Source organism: Pogoniulus pusillus, chromosome 13, assembly GCF_015220805.1.
Source record: "Pogoniulus pusillus isolate bPogPus1 chromosome 13, bPogPus1.pri, whole genome shotgun sequence".
NCBI classification, from domain to species: domain Eukaryota; kingdom Metazoa; phylum Chordata; class Aves; order Piciformes; family Lybiidae; genus Pogoniulus; species Pogoniulus pusillus.
This window is the reverse complement of record NC_087276.1, coordinates 20,137,947-20,157,984: the sequence shown is the minus strand read 5'-3', so window position 1 is coordinate 20,157,984 and position 20,038 is coordinate 20,137,947. Positions and strand designations below refer to the sequence as shown.

General features: G+C 50.9%; 1 protein-coding gene across 5 annotated transcripts in view; it reads right to left on the bottom strand.

Moving 5' to 3' along the window:
• ARHGAP17 (Rho GTPase activating protein 17) overlaps nt 1-19,969 on the bottom strand; it is a 56,338-nt gene extending 36,369 nt beyond the window's left edge. For all 5 annotated transcript variants that reach the window (XM_064153334.1, XM_064153335.1, XM_064153337.1 and 2 more), the window contains exon 1: nt 19,827-19,969. In XM_064153334.1, coding sequence (XP_064009404.1) covers nt 19,827-19,879 — 53 coding nt within the window. In that variant the 5' untranslated portion in view covers nt 19,880-19,969. The remainder of the gene's footprint in view (nt 1-19,826) is intronic.
• Nucleotides 19,970-20,038: the final 69 nt, after the last annotated feature.

The window sequence follows — 20,038 nt, the reverse complement described above, 5'->3', positions numbered from 1 at the left end:
CCTTGAGTCACAGGCTGTGGACGGGAGGTGGGGTTGCAGGGAGGTGATGCCAGGGAGGGCAGCTCGCTCCGTGAAGACGCAGCTCTGCCTTCCTCAGCCCTGGAAAGATTCTGGTGGGACTGAGGAGACATCCCTCCAATGCAAGAGACAAAATGAGAGCTCTGCCTTCCCTGCTGGGCCATTTCCTCGGACAAAGGCTTTGTTTGTTAGCAGGAGGACCCAGCTCGGCTCTGCTGGCCAGTGCACACCCGAGAGCACCTTCGCCGTGGGGCATGGGGCTGGCAGCACAGGCTGCCAGCTTTCCACATACAATAGGCAGGGTTTGCTGCCAGGAAAAATGGAAGAATCAGCAGCTCTGTTCCAAAACAAGGAACTCGGAATTAAAGAACAATTTCCCCTCTAAAAGGTTTGTTTTTTAACATTCACCAAGACAGGCTCCACAGCTGCAGGTGTTTCAGGACTTCCAGCTTAGGTCTGACATGGTACTGAGTTCCAGGAGCACACTTTCCTCTTCAGCAGAATCTATTTATTACCCATGGCAAAGCATTTTAAACCTGGATGAAATTTTCAATCAGGATTAATACTTGAAACAGTTGAACAAGACTGAAGACAGACTCAGTGATGCCTTTTCAACAGGGATGCAGGAGAAGCAACTCCTGGTTGCCAATTGCCGGACACTTAAACGACTGCTGCAGTGTCTAAACATGAAAGAAACCAGTTTGTGGCAGCATCCTTTGTTTTGACTTCAAGGAATCAAGGTGACAGAATCATAGAACGGTGTGGGCTGGAAGGGACCTCATCTAGTCCCTCCCCCTGTAGTCAGCAGGGACATCTTCCACTACAGCAGGTAGCTCAGAGCCTTGTCCAGCCTCATTTTGAAGATCTCCAGGGATGTGGCCTCAACTGCCTCCCTGGGCAACCTGTTGCAGTGTTCCAGCACCCTCATGGTGCAGAACTTGTTCCTTACATACAAATTCTGCCCTTCCTTCATTCCAAACCACTCCTCCCTGTCCTGTCACTGCAGGCCTTTGCAAGCAGTCCCTCTGCAGCCTTCTTGAACCCTCTTACAGGTGTTGGAAGGCTGCCCTAAGGTCTGCTTGGAGCCTTCTCTTCTCCAGGCTTGACAACTCTAGCTCCCTCAGCCTGTCCTCATGATGCAGGGAACCTCTTGATTTCCAGCTGAGAACACCACAAGGATGTCTGCCCTGCTCCTTCCTCTCCTACCAGCTCCTTACCTGAGCTACAATTTCCAGCAAAGGTTTTACCACACACATTTCCCACTCCCCATGTCCCATCCAGGACCCACATTTCTCTATGCTTCTCAGAAACCAAGATCTTTAAAATATCAAAGGGCTTTAATGTGTGCCTAGAAAGCAAAAGCTCCTCCAACTATGGCCTTCCTGAACACACAGAGAAAAGGTCACTTTGCAAACCCACTGTATTCCAAAGCATTTGTTTTGCTGCTTTGGCTGCCTGGGGCATCTTCTCAGCTTTGTGGATGTGCTGTAGGAGTTGGGTTTCACCTGCACAGCACTTTGAAGACAAGCCAGGGCAGAAATGTGTTTGAACAAGTACAACTTCTCACCGCAACAACCAAGTTCATGATGTCACACAAGCCCCAAATGAATCCCATTTTGAGTCCTCAGCATTCAGACTGAAAGTGAGATGGCAGATTGGGATCCTCAGCATGGCTGAAGGTTTGCCAAACAAGCTCCATGACCCAAGGTACCAACAGCCTGTGAGCTTCTAAAGATCTTAAACTCACTTCAGGATGACTGCCAGGGGACAGACACCATCGTCAATGTCTACTTAGTCTTTACGGGCCACCACTCACCACCATGCACCAAGCAGACTTCAACCTTGCCTACTGTCTCTGTTTCTCACCCAAGTACTGAAGCTGCTTTCATCATCAATCTAGTGATGCTTTGGCACAGAACTCACAGGTTGCTGTTTTGGAGAAGACAACCCAACAGCTCGTTTCCTAAAGGAAAGCCTCAGTGCAAAACAAGTCTTCATACCAAAGAGATGCTCAGGTCACTGATTTTAACCCATGCAGTTCCTGCAGCTCTAGCCACAGAATGGCAGTGTTGGAAGTGACCTCTTTAGATCACCCAGTCCAACCCCTCTGCTCAAGCAGAGGCACCCACAGCAGCTTGTCCAGCATCACAATGGCCAGGTGGGGTTGGAAGCTCTCCAGAGAAGGAGACTCCACAACCTCTCTGGGCAGCCTGCTCCAGGGCTCCAGCACCCTCACACCAAACAAGTTTCTCCTCCTGTTGAAATGGAACCTCCTGGTCTGACCCCATCCTCTTGCCGATCATTGATCAGATCCCCTCTGGGGCTGCTCTTCCCCAGGCTCAATAGCTCCAGGGCTCTCAGCCTTTTCCTTCTCAGAGATGCTCCAGGCCATTCAGGATCTCTGTAGCCTCCACTGAACTCTCTCTAGTAGTTCCCTGCCCTTCTTGAACTGGGGAGCCCAGAATGGGACCCAGGACTCCAGCTGTGGCTTCAGAGGGCAGAGTTGGGAGAAGAACCTCCCTTAACCTCCCTCCTTCAGGTACCTCATGACACCATTGGGATGATCCTTCAGAAGTGCCTTGAAAAATGGTGTGTCACCCTCCAAGGCACCAAAACCTTTCATTAATCAAGATGTGCATCTTCAGAGGGACAAGAGCTGCAAAACTACCATCCAGGTCTCAATTAATGAAGACTTCTGCTCCTTTTGTCTTCCTTCTTAATTTCCTCTGTTGGGTTTCTCCATCAGACTTTGGTTGCTCAACCTAAAGACTGCAGCTTTGATCTCTATCTCAGCCATCCACTCTTGAAGACTGAAGCCTGCCTGCTTTAATTAAAGGCAGAGCTTCAGAGAGATAACCATCTTGGAAAGCAAGCAGGCTGCTGCTCTGAGCACCGGGTACCCCATGACAAACTGTTCACATCAGGGGAGCTGAAATTCCTTCCTAAGTGAAATGGATCCCAGGCTCCTCTCCCAGGCCAGGCAGTAAATTAAGCCATTTAGAACAACTGTGGCTGGAGCCCAATCCTATTTTAGGGCCACTCTTGCAGGAGCAGTCACTGCAGCAAGGCCCTGCAGAATCCCAACTCCTCAAGGTAAAGCAGGCACTTGGTTTTAGCGCAGTTCACAGAATCCCAGAATGCTGGGGAGTAGAAGAGACAGAGTCCAACTCCCCTGCCAAGGCAGGGTCACCTAGAGAAGGTCACACAGAAACATATCTAGGTGGGATTTGGAATGTGTCCAGAGACTCCACCACCACCTCTCTGGGCAGCCTGGCTCCAGGGCTCCAGCACATCTAAATTACAGAAGTTTCTTCTCATCTTTAGATGGAACTTCTGATGTTCTAGTTTGTGCCAACTGTCCCTTGTCCTGGCACTGGGCACCACTGAACAAAGCCTGGTCTCATCCTCCTGACATCCACCCTTGAAGTATTGATCAGCATTGATGAGATTCCCCTCGGGCTGCTTTTTTCCAGCCCAAATTCTATCAGCCTTTTCTAGGCCATTTCTGTACCCTCTCCAGCAAGTCCTTGCCCTTCTTGAACTGGGAAGCCCAGAACTGGACCCAGAACTCCAGCCTGCCCAGGTCTCTCTGGATGCTATCCTGTCCTTCAGTCTTATCAACCTCACCACTCTGATGAACAGCTTAGGGTGTAAAGAACCTTAGAGATCTCCTACTCCAACCTCCTGCCATGAGAAGTCTACACCATATTTACACCCAAACTTCTCTGTTCACACAAAGTCTTTCCCTCCAAGCAAGCAACAACCATTTCCTTACAGAGGACAATCCTCTATAAAATTAGCTGGGTATAATTGAAGCAAAAGAGCCAAGAGCAGAAAGCAATGTAAGCAATGACTGAATTCACGATCCCTTACTCTCAGGTGCAGTTTTACAACTCCTCTATGCCAACACAAACGTGGCTGCTGCCAAGATGGGAATTCTTGCAGCACTCGCAGCCAGAGCCACACCAGAGCTTGAGGTCTAGCTGAAAATTAACCTAAGCCAAGCAGCAGCAATAAATCAGCCTGTGGCCACCTCCCTTCCTCAGGCTGGCTCTGCAGAGCTGCTCACCTTGTCCCTCCACAGCAGCCTGAACTTGCGCCAGCTCAAATCACCATCAAATCAACTCCCCAGCAAGGAGCAAATGTCGGATTCCTCCCTCACACGCTTCCCTACAACCTTCCAGGAGTCCTGTATGGAGCAGTGTCCTTCTCTGAACTTCAGGTACAGGTCCTGACATCCCTTTCCTGCCTCTGTAGCTTCCATATGCAGCTCAGAATTACATCCAGTTAAAGAAACCAGTGGTTTCCAGTTGTCCCAGTCCCCTTCCTGGGCCACCCCATAGTTGGATCACTCCCCATCCCGTGGGCAGGAGAGCCGGCACCAGCACGGGCTGGGGAGGGAGAGGGGAAATCTGCCCCTTTTAGCTACCAGCAGCTACTTAAAACTAGTTTAAGCCGATCATGAAACTGCAGCCTGGGGCAAACATTTCATTAACACTCGGGTGACAGCTGGCAGAGCTGCTGCTAAGAGCTGCTGTGTCCTCCCTCTTCCCACCCTCGGCTGCTCCCATCTTCCTTTGCCTGCCACAAGCATTTCCAACAGTCAGCAGCTGAAAGGATTGACAAGAACTAACTCAACTGGAAGAAACACCATTTTCAGTCAGTTTGAGCTTGGGGTTGAGTTGAGACCTGGAAGCACAAGGACAGGATAGGAACTTGTGGAACGGCAGCTAGGGAGTCAGGGCTTAGTAGCAGAAAGGGCTCTGCTGCAGAGTGTGATGCAGTCTGAAGACCCTGACCACAGCTGATGCCCCTGGGTAAGAAAAGAGCTCATGAATTTTGAACGTGTGGGTTTGGCAGCTTCTTCTAGAGGAGGGCCAGTCCTCTTGCCAAACCACCTGCTGGCTTGAGAAGTCCTTGACAGTTGAGAGGAAACACTAAAAAAAAAAATACCAAAAAGCCCTCCTGAACTTTCAAACAAGACACCACTTTTCATTCCAGCCACAGGACAGGTGAGCTGCCCACTCAAGCCAGTTTTAATGGCTCTGGTAACAGGAATCCTAAATTAAATACCTGAAGTGGTTCTACAGGTAGGCTGGAGAGGGATTTTCCATAAGGATGTCTACAGACAGGACAAGGGGGAATGGTTTGAAGTTGAGGGAGAGCAGGGTTAGACTGAATCTTAGGAAGAGGTTCCTCAGTATAAGGGTGGTGAGGCTCCAGAATAAGCTGCCCAGGGAAGTTGTAGATGCCTCCTCCCTGGGTGTGTTCAAAGCCAGGCTGGCTGAAGCTTTCAGCAGCTGAGTCTGGCTGAGAGGTGTCCCTACCCACGGTGGGGAGGTTGGAGCAGATGATCTCAGGTACCTTCCAACCTCAACCATTCTAGGATTGTAAAGCCCTGCATTGTCAGTCCCTGGGAAAGACTCCAAGCAGCAGTGGTGCCTTTTGCAAAGACAAAGCTTTTATGGAGCAGACGTGTCTGAAGAGGAAAAATCTGCAATGCAGCAATGAGCAAAATACACTCAGCTGCTAAAAAAAGACAAATCCTGGGCAGCATTTTGCAGATTTATTGGCTCTGTTTTGTTTTTGCACTTTGGCAGCTGTGGCAGCTACGTGTTGCCTTAGGTCAAAAAACTCCAGTCCAGAAATGAACATTTTAGCAAAGGTAATGCTGGCCTTAATTTAATCCACTGGCCAGACAGGTCTATTTTAAGTTTGAGGATTCACACAACTGGCAAGAGAAAAGCCTCTGAAAAGGAACCAAACTGAATCAAGACAAGAAATAAAAGGGGGAAACAGAGAAAAGGCAGAACAAAGAAGCAGGAATAGAAAGTAGGAGTCAAAAAGGATGTGGAAGCTTTGAGGTGACAGGAAAAAAAAACCCTCTTTTTACTTTTAATTCCATGGAATTGAGGGACCTGAAGCTATCTAAACCCGACTGGAATTAATTCCCTTGAAGGGAAATCAGGGACCTGAATTTATTTAAAAGTGACTAGAATTAATTTCCTTTAATTTCATGGAATTCAAGGACCTGAAGCTCTCCAAAAACTTCTAGCAGGCCAGTGCCAACCCAGGGATTACTCTTCGTGCCTGCTGTTTCCAGTGAAGCCCTCGCAGTGATTTTCTGATCGGCTCCCGATTAACAATTAACGGCTGGAGCCTTCATTGTGTTTCAGCAGGGACAGGGAGTTTGCGAGCCAGGCCTGACAATGAGCCTGCAACTGAGAGGACTCCTCCAATTACCGGGCTGCCAGGCGCTGGAGGCAGCCTTGTGTTTGGGTGTTGCTTAGAGACAGGGTGCACAGGAGCAGGGCACCGCCAGGCAGCCTCAGCCCTGCGCCACCGCAGCCCTGCCGGAGGCTGCGCAGAGCTCCCTGCGGCTCCAGCAGCGAACTCGACTCTGGCTCGATGCGAGAAGGGGAGCCGCAGCCTGCGGCCGAGCCTGCCCAAGCTTTAGCAACCTGTGCACTGCGCTTCAACAGGCTCTGGGAGCTGCCGACAGCAAAGCAGGATTACTGGAGCCTGCTGTTCCGACCCCAAACCTCCGGGATCAGAACACTTAAGCTGCGTGAGAAATCCGCTTACGGCGAGGCCAAGCGGCGAGCGCTCAGCTGCCAGCAGGGGCTGCGAGCCTCCGGCTCACCCGGTCCTGCCGAACGCCTTCGCCTTCTGCCTTCATTTCACACAGAAAACAACTTTTACTCAGGGCGGGGAACACTGCCTATGGATCGCCTGATAATGAAGATCTAACAAAGCCAAGTGCTGGCTCCCGCACCAGCGCTCCACGCCTGGGAACTGCCCAGTCACCATGCTCCGCTCCGCACCCGCAGCGGCTCCCTGCTCCAAAGGGGCTGGAAGCTGCCCGGGGAAAAGGGCTTGGAGGTGCTGGTTGATAGCAGCTGAAAACGAGCCCGGGTGTGTCCAGGAGGCAAAGGCGGCCACCAGGGTCCTGGCCTGGATCTCCACTGTGGCCTGCAGGAGGAGGGTAGGGGTTGTGCCCATGTATTGGGCACTAATGAGGTCACATCTTGAGTACTAGGGGTCAGTTTTGGGACCCCCCCACTCCAAGAAGGACATTGAGGTGCTGAGGCAGGTCCAGAGAAGGGCAATGAAGCTGGTGAAGGTTCTGCAGAACAGGGCAGGTGAGGAACAACTGAGAGGCTGAAGGAAGACTTTATTGCTATCTGCAGCTCCCTGACAGGATGATGCAGTGAGGTGGGGTTGGTTTCTGCTCCCTAGTCTTAGGTGATAGAAGGAGAGGAAATGGCCTGAAATTGTACAGGGGAGGGTTATGTTGGAGAGGAAGAAAAATTTCCTTGCTTCAAGAGTGGTCAGGGACTGGAACAGGCTGCCCAGGGAAGTGGTGGAGTCCTCATCCCTGGAGGTGTTCAAGAAACATGGCCATGGCACCTGGGGACATGGTTTGATGGCCATGATGGTGTTGGGTTGATGGTTGGACTGGATGATCTTGGAGGGCTTCTCCAACAGAAAGGATTCTATGATCTGTGATTTGTTCACAGATTGCAAGACAGTTTGCATTTCAGCTGCTGTACTTTGCAGAGCCACATCCCAGTCACCATGCTCCAGTCTTCACTCACAGCAATTTATCTGCTCAAAAAGGGGCAATCTTGGGACTTAATTGTCCTGTCCCTGGCTGAAGCAGGTTTTTCTAGCCTTAACTCTTGTCACCCAGGATGTCTGAACACACAGAGCCTCCAGTAGCAGTAACATCTCCCAGCAGTCAGCTTCGCTTGCTGTGCAGGTTACCAGTTTTCCTTTAACTTTCACTCTGGGATCTCGAGAACCCTGGAATACAGTCACAAAGTAGGTTTACACCAAAACCTCAGCCCAGCTATGTCTGCCCCAAGATGACTTCTATGACTTAAGGGCCAAACCTCCTCCTTACTGATCCCTCTCACCTAAAACTGACTCAGGTATTCTGCATTTTTCCTCCTTGCAAGATGCCCTGGCTCCTCTGCAGTCACTCCAGGATGTTGCTGTCATTTTGCAATGCAATTAACTCCATCAGAAAACAAGCAGGGTCAAAAGAGCTCCACCTCACTAAGGAGAAGAACTTGTGACCTCACCCAGCTGGCGTCTTTCTGAAAGGCCCTTTCCTGTTGAGACAGCAGGATGGGCCAAGCAGAAGATGCACAACTCCTCCTAGTCTGGAGAAGAGCAGCCTGAGAGGAGATCTCATCAATACTTCAAGGGTGGGTGTCACAAGGCTGGGACCAGGCTTTTGTCACTGGTGCCCAGTGCCAGGACTAGAGGTAATGGGCACAAACTGGAACACCAGAAGTTCCATCTAAAGACGTGAAGGAACTTCTGTTATTTAGGGGTGCTGGAGCCCTGGAGCAGGCTGCCAGAGAGGTGGTGGTGGTGGAGTCTCTGGAGACATTCCAACTCTGCCTGGACATATTTCTGTGTGACCTTCTCTAGGTGACCCTGCCTTGGCAAGGGGTTTGACTATCTTCAGAGGTCCCACCCAACCCCCACCATTCTGTGAGGTCCTCTGCCATGCTTTTTGCAGCAATGGAGCAGCAGTCACAAACTCCAAGCTTTTAAGGCTCTTTGCTTCCTAAGGAATACATTTTAACCAAATTGTTGTAATTCAGTCAACAAAGCAGGAAAAGGATACTCCAAAGTTCCCTCTTTTTGTCTTGTCTAGGCACCAAGTGTTGCTTTAAACTTGTCTGTCTCTGTGAGGATCAAATTTAACCCTGCTGCCAAGGCTGGGGTCTGTAACAATGAAGCAGCCCTGGCAAAAGGAGGTAATCAAGCACCATAATCAACCCAACTCACCTGAGATGTGACCACCTGCTGCTGGCAGGCTCTGACATCTGAATCACCCCAGATCAGCCCTACCTTACCCACTTCCATCTGCACACCTTTCAGATCAGTGTTTATGAATATGTAAAGGGTGAGTGGCAGGAGGCTGGAGCCAGGCTCCGCTGGGTGATGCCCAGTGACAGGACAAGGGGCAATGGGTGGAAGCTGAGGCATAGGAAGTTTCATTTAAACATGAGGAGGATTTTTTTCCCTGTGAGGGGGACAGAACACTGGAACAGGCTGCCCAGGGAAGTTGTGGAGTCTCCCTCTCTGGAGATATTCAAAACCCACCTGGATGTGTTCCTGTCTGATGTGGTAGAGCTGATCCCGCTCTGCAGGGGGGTTGGGCTGGATGAGCTTTTGAGATCCCTTCCAGCCCCTGACATGCTGTGATTCTGTGATCAGAGCTGTGCCATGACAAAGTGGGGGCAGCTAACTGCTGTCTTCTGTAGGACCTGACACAGTCAGCTGAAAGTTCTCCTAAGACACCCCCAAAATGGACCTACTTCTTTTAAAGGAGGAAACCTTTCCCTCTGGGGACTGTGCATAGCATTAGGAAACACTGGTAACAAATCAAGGCAGTTTTCATCTAAACACAGCCTAAGAAGATCCCCTGCTTGGCATTTCAGCTTTGCTGATACAACAACCTGTGAAGAGTGGTTCTCGTCACAGTTCCATTATCAGAATCTAAATATACCATGGAACTGTCTCAGAAATAGTTTGCTTTCAGAAATTCCAAGTCTCACATTACAGCATCAGGTTGAAACAGCTCATTACATCACTTCTACCTATTTCAGCTGATTGAATCACCACTATTTTAGGACTGTGACTCTAGGCATAACCTGGTATTAAAATGATTTGCTCTGAAGATCCACCATCAGATCAAGTTAGAACTCAGGAATTCCAAACTCACCCCTAAAGAGGCTAATACCAACAGAGTCAGGCATGGACCTAATGGAGAAGGTCCAGAAGAGGCCACAAAGATTATCAGGGGGGTGGAGCACTTCTGCTACAAGGACAGGCTGTGGGAACTGGGGTTGTTCAGACTGGAGAAGACTCTAAGCAGACCTCAGAGCAGCCTTCCAGTACCTGAAGGGAGCTACAAGAAGGCTGCAGAGGGACTGTTTGCAAAGGCCTGCAGTGACAGGATGAGGACAGTGGCTTGAAATGAGAGAAGAGCAGATTTAGACTGGATGTGAGGAACAAGTTCTGCAGCATGAGGGTGCTGGAATACTGCAACAGGTTGCCCAGGGAGGGAGATGAGGCCCTATTCCTGGAGATCTTCAAGATCAGGCTGGATGAGGCTCTAAGCAACTTGCTCTAGTGAAGGATGTCCTTTGGAGGTCTCTTTTCAACCCACAACAAGCTATGACTCTGTGATTACTGTTCACAGCAGTAAGTACCAGGAGAGCTGGGCTCCATCTGCAGAGTGTCGGTCTGCAGCTGTCACTACAGCACACCCAAGGATATTTTTACCTTCATTGTTCAGACACCAAACCCTCCACCCTGGTTGGATCAAGCAGCTCAGGATAACATCTCCTTTCCCACTCTGCTTCCCTGTGGTAGTTCACAGGCCTGGCTGGGGATGGTGACTCAAGCTCCAGTTACCTGCTGTGTGTGACACAAGCTTGGTGTGTCAGGTCTGGCACAATCATTCTGGCTGCCCCAGACCCATTAAAACCTTTTGAAGCTACCTGAGAAACCTTCTGCACAGAAAAGTTTTTTTTACCACTGAAGCTTGAGGAGAGCAGATTGAGACTGGAAGAAATTCTTCGCAGTGAGAGTGGGGAGACACTGGAACAGGTTGCCCAGGAAGGCAGTGGATGCCTCCTCCCTGGAGGTGTTCAAGGCCAGGTTGGATGTGACCTTGAACAGCTTGGGCTAGTGGGAGGTGCCCCTGCCCATGGCAGAGTGGGTGGAACTGTATGAGCCTCGAGGTCCCTTCCAACCCAACCCATTCTGTGATTCTACAATTTTAAGCCAAGAGAAGCCTGTGTCCTCCCGAGGCAGAAGCCCCCTCAGGCCTTGCTGCACAGTCCTGACCTCCCCCAGCAGAACAAGGACCTGAAGATGCTCCAGCTCCAACAGCTTCTCTGCTTTGTGTCTGTCAGTGCTGACTATTGTATCGCTCTCCTGGTCCGATCCAGCAGCAGCAGGATGAACAAAGCCAGAGGAGATGAGCACACCCATGCAAGAGGGTTAATGAATATTTCCCAAATCCCTGACTTTGGAATCTTTTAATTTCTTTTCCTGCAACAAAACATCCCAAGTATTGCATGTTCTGCCCACTCAGCAGTTGGCACACAAGTCTGCTGCCCAATTCTATAATCCCTTTTTGCTTCTAACCAACAGGCTTCAGGTGGTTCTCTACTGGAGAGCACATCTGTGAAGGTGTCCTCGAGTCAACAACATTCAACACAGCTACAGAGAGTCCTTCTGCATCATCCAACACCAGATCTGCATGCATCAAGGGAAACAAAGTAACTGAAGCTTCTTCACTCACTGCTCAGGAAAATCACAGAATCGGAGCAGGGATTGGAAGGGACCTCCAGATACCATCCAGTCCAACCACCCTCCCAGAGCAGGATCACTCAGGGCAGGTCACACAGGAACACAGCCAGGAGAGTTTGGAAGAGGGGACTCCACAGCCTCTCTGGGCAGCCTGCTCCAGGCCTCCAACACCCTCACCATGAAAAAGTTTTCCCATGTGTTCCTGTGGCACCTCCTCTGCTCCAGCCTGCACCCATTGCCCTTGTCCTGTCACTGGACATGCCTGAGCAGAGCCTGGCTCTGTCCTCCCAACACTGCCCTGCACATCTTTATCAACATGACTGAGGACAGCCCTCAGGCTTCTCTGCTCCATGCTAAAGTCTCAGCTCCCTCAGCCTGTCCCCAGCAGGGAGATGTCTCACTGCCTTCAGCACCTCTGTGGCTCTGTGCTGGACACAAAATTCCATCTCTTTAGATGGAGAAGACAGGGAGTGATGTGGACAAGTTACTGCTGGGGAGAGTCTCACTGGACTCCAGAAGGAAATGTTTCCCTGTGAGAACAGTCAGACACTGGAATCATCTCTCTAGGGAAGCAACACAGTCTCCTACACTGGACAGTTTGGAGACTCAGCTTGGCAGGGTGCTGGGCCAGCTCATTTCAGCCCCACCATTACCTAGAAAGGTTGGACCAGGTGATTCTTGTGGTCCCTTACAACCTGGAATTCTGTGTAGTGTAGCTGCTTCACTGGAGCTCTACTGATGTAGCTGATCTAGTTGGAGGTGTCCCTGGTGACTGCAGGGGGGTGGACAAGGTGACCTTTGAGGGTCCCTTCCAACCTGATGCATTCTGTGAATGGTGCAGTCAACACAGGACCACTGCAAGCCTGGTGCTGTCAGACTGACACAGAGAATCACCTCTGGCTTGGGAAACTCCAGAGACAGAGCCTGCTGGTGGCCATGCAGACGCGTGTGTGAAATACCATAGGACATCTGAGCCTCCCACCCTTCCCACGTCATCTGCTTGTGGCCCCTGGGCAAAGCAGGCAAGGCCAAGCCACATCATTCCCAGATTTTCATGTGGTCTGGAACTGGATCATAAGTGATGAGATTCTTGAAGCTGAAGGCTGAGCAAATACTTACTCATCGATTCCCAAGCTGTTGCAGGCCTTGTAAGAGCATCACTGCCCCTTGCTGTAGTAACTGGCTGTGGTGGCTCTCTGGAGCACGTCACATTGCCATGGGCTGAGAGCACAGCAACACACACTACCAGCAACTTCTTTCTCACTAAAAACACAATGCAAGCTCTCCTCAGTTCCTAATCTTAAGGGTGTTTTAACAACGTAAACTTTAAACCAACACAAAACCATCTTCCTGGAGGGCCTGGGAGTGCTGGGGGGTTCAGAGCACAGCACTGAGTGCTGCCAGCCCAGAGCCAGACCTGTTCTAGGCTATTCCCCAGCAGTGTGGGCAGCAGGAGATTCTGGCCCCCTGCTGTGCTCTGCTGAGACTCCCTGGCGGTGCTGAGCCAGCTCTGGAGTCCTCAGCACAGCAGAGACAGGGACCTGCTGGAGTGGGGCCAGAAGAGGCCAGAAAAATATCAGAACCCTGAGCTGCACAAGGCTGTGTGAGCCTCCCACAAAGGGTGCAGGAAAGACAGAAATGGGCGGAGCCCATTTGCTGATCCTGCTGAAGCCAACAGGCAGTGTTGAAGGCTCTTTGCTTGCTCGATCTTGGATGGAAACAACACTGCATAGAATCATGGAGCAGAGCCATAAAGGGTGGAAAACACATACAGGACCCCGGAGTTCAACTCTTAACCCAGCACTGCCAGGTCACCACCAAACCATGGCCCTTAGCACCACATCTCTATGGCTCTGAAACCCTTCCAGGGATGGGGACTCCACCACTGCCCTAAGCAGCCGGGGCCAGGCCTTGGCAACACTTTCAGTGAATAAATTATTCCTCATGTCCAACCTAAACCAGCCCTAGGGCAACTTGAAGTCATTGCCACTTGTTCTGTTGGAGAAGAGACCAACCCCCACCTGGCTCCAGCCTCCTTTCAGGGACTTGTAGAGAGCCAGAAGGTCTTCCCTCTGCTTCCTTTTCTCCAGCTGAACACCCCTAGCTCCCTCAGCTTCTCGCCAGCCCTGTTCTCCAGATCCTTCACCACCTTTGCTGCCCTTCAACGTGCTTCTTGGAGTGAGGGAACCATTTCACAAAGTTCTGCACTTCTTCACAGCCCATCCAGTAGCGCAGAAGTGGCCAGGAGTTAATGACCAGTTTAGGCTGCTGCAGATGCCAGCTCCCGTCAATACAAAGCTCCTGTGCCAAGCTCCTGACACAGCTGTTTGGATAACTCCTTCTCCCTGCCAGCAGCAACCCAGTACTCACACGCATTTGATTTCCATCAGTCCCTGACAGCTCCACGAAGTCCAAAAGTCTGCCCACGGCCAGGAAAACAGAGATCTTCCTAATTCAGTCTACTCAGGCATTTCGAACCTGCCATTGAATTAATCTGCATCCAGAAAGATCTACATCAATTTTCTAATTAAAGAGCCCTCCAACTTCATTAGGAGGTAAACAGGAAATGTTTCAGATAACCATTTATAAACACTGGCAGCAGATTCTGCTTTGCTTTTCATGACCACTCAGCTGCAGACAAACAGAAAGCTAAGAGACCAAGCAGAGCAGATTCTGCCTCTGCTCTGATGAGACACCCATTTCCAGTACTGCTTCCAGTTTTGGTGTCCCTGGCATAGGAAAGAGGCAAAGCTGTTGGAGAGAGTCCAGAGAAGGGCCACAAAGATGGATCAAGGGGCAGAGGATCTCTGCTATGAAACAGGCTGAAGGAGCTGGGGTTGTTCAGCCTGGGGAAGTGAAAGCTCCAGGCAGACCTCAGAGCAGCCTTCCTGTACCTGAAGGGAGTGCTACAAGAAGGCTGCAGAGGGACTGTCTGCAAAGGCCTGCAGTGACAGGACAAGGGGCAATGGATTGAAATGAGAGAAGAGCAGAATTAGACTGGATATGAGGAACAAGTTCTGCACCATGAGGGTGCTGGAACACTGCAACAGGTTGCTCAGGGAGGGAGTTGAGACCCCATCCCTGGAGATCTTCAAGATGAGGCCGGACAAGGCTCTGAGAAACCTACTCTAGTGGAGGATGTCCCTGCTGGGTGCAGAGGGTTGGACTAATGCCCTTTGGAGGTGCCTTCCAACCCAATCCATTCTGTGATTCTCTGAATTATGTTACAGTAACACCAATTCCCACTCACAACTTGCAGCCTGCCAAGCGGCTCTAAGAAATCCTAAATATAGTTCAGCAGAACAGCTTCCATGCAGGGCAGGAGCTATTAAAAGCTAGGTTCAACCACTCCTGTGGAGTCAGAGTCACAGACAGGGCCTAAAAAGTCCTATTTGTGTACAAGAATTTGTATTTAAACACGGAGAACTAGTGAAGAAGCTATAGGAAGTTAGCTTCTTGCATTTAAAAAAGAGGCTTTAAAGTGGTTTGTGGTCTCCTGCAGATTTCTAATTAGTCAGCTCTGCCTGTCCCTGGTTTAAATTACTGCCACGGCCCAACGGCAGATAGAGTATCTCTGCTAGCACAGACAGAAAGGAGATCCACCCAGTTATCCATCTTGATCTTACAGGCCTTCCCCAGACCCAAGCCGTCCAGAGCAGTTGGCTAGAATCATTTTTGATCTGTACAGTCCTCTGCCGCTTGTCCCTAAAAGATGAAAGAAGAAAAGGAAGGGAGCAGCACTCCTAGCTGTGTCCCCAGAAGCCTATCTGGTGTAGAACTGTTGGACAGTAATGAGTCTCATTAATTACCTGTCTGTGTTCTGTAAACAGCGTGATCCCAGCTCCAATGTGAGCTCATTCCTCACATGAATTACTCAGCTGTGTACTTCAAAACGCTTATTAGTGGAGCATCTGAAAGCCCTGAATGCCCTTACCTCTGAAGGTTTTCATTAGAGGGGACTGCAGCTCTACAGCAGAGCACTGCCCCAGCTTCTCATCACAATCTCTCTCTCTTTGTGATTTACAAAGGCTGGAAGAGGAGCACTCATCAGGGGAATTACCTTGTTGACATCATACACAACAAACCTTTGAATTTCTGAGCCCAACACACAGCTGGTCTGCTAGAACAAGGATCTGCTTCAGGAGCAGCCCAAGAAAAGGCACAAACACAGGGGAAGGTAGCTCCTCGCCTCCTCAAATCCATCAGCCAGCACCTACTAAAACATTTGCAAGTTCACAGGTGACACCAAGCTGAGTGATGGGATTGATAAAACTGAAGGAATTGAGAAAACTGTCTCTGGTGCCATCCAGAGACACCTGGACAGCTGGGACAGGTGGGCTGAGGGCTGTCTCATGAGGTTAAATAAGGCAAAGTGCAAAGTCCTGCACTAAGGCTCAGGCGACCCTTGATATCAATGCAGGCTGGGGGTGAGGAGATTGAGAGAAGCCCTGCGCAAAAGGACTTCAATGCAGCTGGGGGTGCTGGTGGGCTAGAGGCTGGACAGGAGCCAGCAATGGGCACTTGCAGCCCAGAAGGCCAGTGGTAACCTGGGCTGCATCAAAAGCAGTGTGGCCAGAGATAGAGAGGATTCTGCTGCTCTGTTCTCGTCGCCTGCACAGGAAGGCCACGAAGATGATCACAGGGCTGGACAACCTCTGCCACAAGGACTGGGAACTGGGGTTGTTCAGCCTGGAGAGGAGAGAGCTCCAGGCAGACCTCTGAGCAGCCTTCCAGTACCTGAAGGGAGCTACAAGAATGCTGCAGAGGGACTGTTTGCAAAGGCCTGCAGTGACAGGAGAAGGGGCAGTGGTTTGAAGAGTAGATTTAGACTGGATGTGAGGAACAAGTTCTGCACCGTGAGAGTGCTGGAACACTGCAACAGGTTGCCCAGAGAGACAGATGAGGCCTCATCCCTGGAGATCAAGGTGAGGCTTGACAAGGCTTTAAGCAACCTGCTCTAGTGGAGGATGCCCCTGCTGACTGCAGGGGGCCTGGACTGGATGCTCTTTGGAGGTCCCTTCCAGCTCAAATCTTTCTATTTCCCAAGCCTCTGTACCCAGATGAAGCACACATTTTATGTCTGGAACAGCTGTTCTGGGTGGGGATGAGCTCTGCTCCTCCAAACTAATGAAGATTTGGAGGAATCAACAGCTCATTTCCATTAAAAGCACCCACTGCACAGGGCCTCCAAAGAAGCACAGGTCACCTGAAAATCATCAAGCTCATCAAACCATCAAGCTCAGAATGAAAGTCTTCTCCACTCCTCCTTCCTCTTCAATCTCAGCTAAAAGGTTCGAGCCATTTCCAGCAGTTTGTGCTACAGTTTGGATGTGGCTCCAACTCAAGTCAGATCTGAGGTGGTTATTTTGTGTGATTAGCTGTGTGTGTCATGGTCAAGACATCAGTTTATTTTGCTGCATTACTTCAGTTCATGTGGAGCTAATGATTTCCTGGTGAGCCAGCCCTCTGCAGCCCTGCTTCTGGAGAATGATCTCTGACCAGATGTGAGATCCTTCACCATGACATGAGAACCACCACAGGCTGAGACTTGTGGCTTGCTCCTCCAGCTCTGCCTGCCCTGAGAGAGTTCTCATGCCACTTCCCAAGGAGAGGCTGGCTCAGGCACTGACACCAGCCAACAAAACCAGAGGCAGCAGTGCTTGAACAGCCAATTTTCAGTGAAAGGCAGAAGACATTGGTTCGCTTCTTGTCTCCAGATTTACAGAGACAAGTAATTGATATTTTATGGGTTGAGCACAGCTTTGTTGTTTGCCTCAGCAGAAATCCTTGGAGACCTGCTCCACTTCCAACAAATCTGTCAAACATACTGGGGGACAGACTGAACACTTGTCTTGTTGAAGGCATCTAACAACATCCACAGGGTAATTGCTGCAAAATATTTAACTCATCTGTTAATTACTGTGGCATCCTGTTCCACTCAGCTAATCCCCTCTTTAATTAGTTTCCTACATACATGTCATCATTCTCTATAACACTGCCCCTGCAGACTCACAGGCTGCCCAGAAATGCCATTCCTCTGCTGGAAGGACAGTGAGGATGCCAACCTTTGAAAAGTGATGTAAGCAAGGCAGCATCATTCATTTGAGGGCCACAAAGATGATCCAAGGGCTGGAGCAGCTCTGCTATGAAAGCAGGTTGAGAGAGTTGAAATTGTTCAGCCTGGAGGAGAGAAGACTCTGGGAATACCTCAGAGCAGCCTTCTAGGATTTGAAGAGGGCTCCAGGAGAGTTGGAGAGGGACTTTCGACAAAGGCTTGGAGTGCTGGGGCAAGGGATAATGGCTTGGAACTGGAAGAAGCTGGGTTGAGACTGGGCATTAGGAAGAAATTCTTCCCCATGAGGGTGATGAGACATGAGAACAGGCTGTCCAGAGAGGCTTGGAGGCTCCAAGCCTGGGACTGTTCAAAGCCAGGTTGGATGGGACCTTGAGCCACCTGATTTAGTAGGAGGTGTCCCTGCCTATGTGTCCCCTCTCTGTGAAGGGAGGGGAATTGCCAGGGGACCTGTCTAGATCTTAACCCTCTTTAGCTATACATTGCTGGGGCCTGATGAGAGCTCCTCAAGTCAGTTAAAAAAACAGACCAACCAAACCCATCCAAAATCAGTTCATGCTGCTACAGCTTAACTTGAGCTTTCCAGAGTAATTTGAACATCTCCATTTTGTCTCTGTACTGGTCTTTTAGTATAACTCAGAATAAAATATTAGCCACAAAAATAAGGGGCTTCAGGGGAAGGAGGAGCAAGGATGGGAGGGAGAAAGCAGCAATAGAAATGAAACAATTACAGGCACTCGTCTGTACTCTGTTGAAACTGAAAAGCTTCACTGCTCCAGACCCAGGCTGAGGGCACCAGACAACCACCAGGTGAAGCATGAGCAACACTGGAGCCCAGACAACCACACCCCAAGAACCTCAGCTGTGAAACCACCGAGGGCCACAAGCTTCCACCAGGCTTCAGCTGCACTTAGCCAAAGGTCATCCCCCAACCTCCCAGCCCACACACCACTACAAACAGCTCTCCAGATTTAATTCCTGTTTCCCCCTTGAAGCAGAAACCAGGCCAGGATGTTTATCCTGCTCAGCACAACACAGATTTACTTGAAATTCCACCTGGGATTTGGGAGCTGCGGGCTCAACGCATACAAAAAATGGACACATGCCAGTAATTAGCCCAGCAGTGTGTAAAACCAACAGTAATTTATATGAAATGGGAATGAAAGGATGCAGGATTGGTTTGGAATGATTTGGAAGTTACCTCTTTTAAAGCAGCACAAACACCCCATTAAAAAAAATCTCCTACTTAACCATTTAGAGCTGCCACACTTGGCCTGCTTTATGTGTGTGTGTGTAAGCCTCGAGAAAATAATCAGTGAGTTGAGAGAGTTCTTGGGGTAGAGGATGTGAAGGTCTAACCTCAGCTGACAGCAAAGCTCATCCTTTCAGTTTCAGCACATACTTTCAGATCAGCTTTTCACTGAGAGGAGTTTCTGGAGAGGGGGGGAAAACAGAACAGCAGAAAAGCAGTAGAGAGGTATTTGCATGTTTAGCACAGAGGAGCTGCAGGCAGGGACACCCCTGTCTGGGCACACGTTGCTTTCCACAAAACTCAAGCTGAAGAACTTTAAATTCTCCAGGAATTGGTGGGAATCACACCTACAAGGCTTCTGGTATGCGTCTAAACGTGGCCATAGAGGACACGAAGTCATTTTAAATGTGAAAAGGAGAGAGAAACAGATCAAACAGCTCAACATTACAACGTTTAGAAAGGAAACGAAAGTCACGGAACCCCAGAGAGGAAGCGCACGATGCAAATAGCTCTGTGAGGCTCGGGAGGACCAAGGCGACCCTCAGACGAGCCACAGCCTTCAGCTGAGCGCATCGCACAGCCCCGGGGGGACTCCGCTGTCTGACCGTGCTCCTTAAACACGACGCAGACCTCCAGCAGACCTCCGACACAGAGCGGCGTACCCAGGGGCCCGGAAAAGAGTGGTTTCAGTGACATCCCCTCCATCAGCACCCCCCGGGCTCTACTGAACTCGATGAAGAAGGGAACTCCGGGGCTGCTGACACGCACGAACAGATCAGCCGGAGACCGAGGAGCCCACGCTGGGTTTCACAGCAGGCCAGGACTGACACCCGCCCAGCTCCAAACCCGAGAACGGGAATCGCCTTGTTGCTTTTATTTGTTAATCTGCCACCAAGCCCGGCCCCACCGCCTCTCCACCCGTCCCGCCAACTGCGCTCACAGCTGACAAAAGCTTTTCCTTCCTCAAAGGCCGCACTCTGGCCGTGCCCGCTCCCCGCCCCAGCGCCCGGCCGTGATTGCCGACGGCCGCCGCCCGGTCCCCGCTCGCAGCTTCACAAGGCAGAGCGGAGCGGAGCCGCCGCCCGAGCCCCAAGGAAGCCCGGCCAGGCAAGGCCGCTCGACCCCGGCCCCGCCACCTACCTGCCGACGGTCTGGTTGGCCAGCTGCTTCATCCGGTTGAACTGCTTCTTCATGGCGGCGGCCGTTCCCCCGGCCTCCCGCCGGGCTCCCGCTCCTCCGCCGCCGCCACCAGCCTGCCGCCCCGGGCCGGCCTCCCGCCACCGCCTCCCTCCGCACGGCCCCGCCCACCCCGGAACCCGCCGCCGCTTCCGGCCCCCTCCGCACCGTCACGT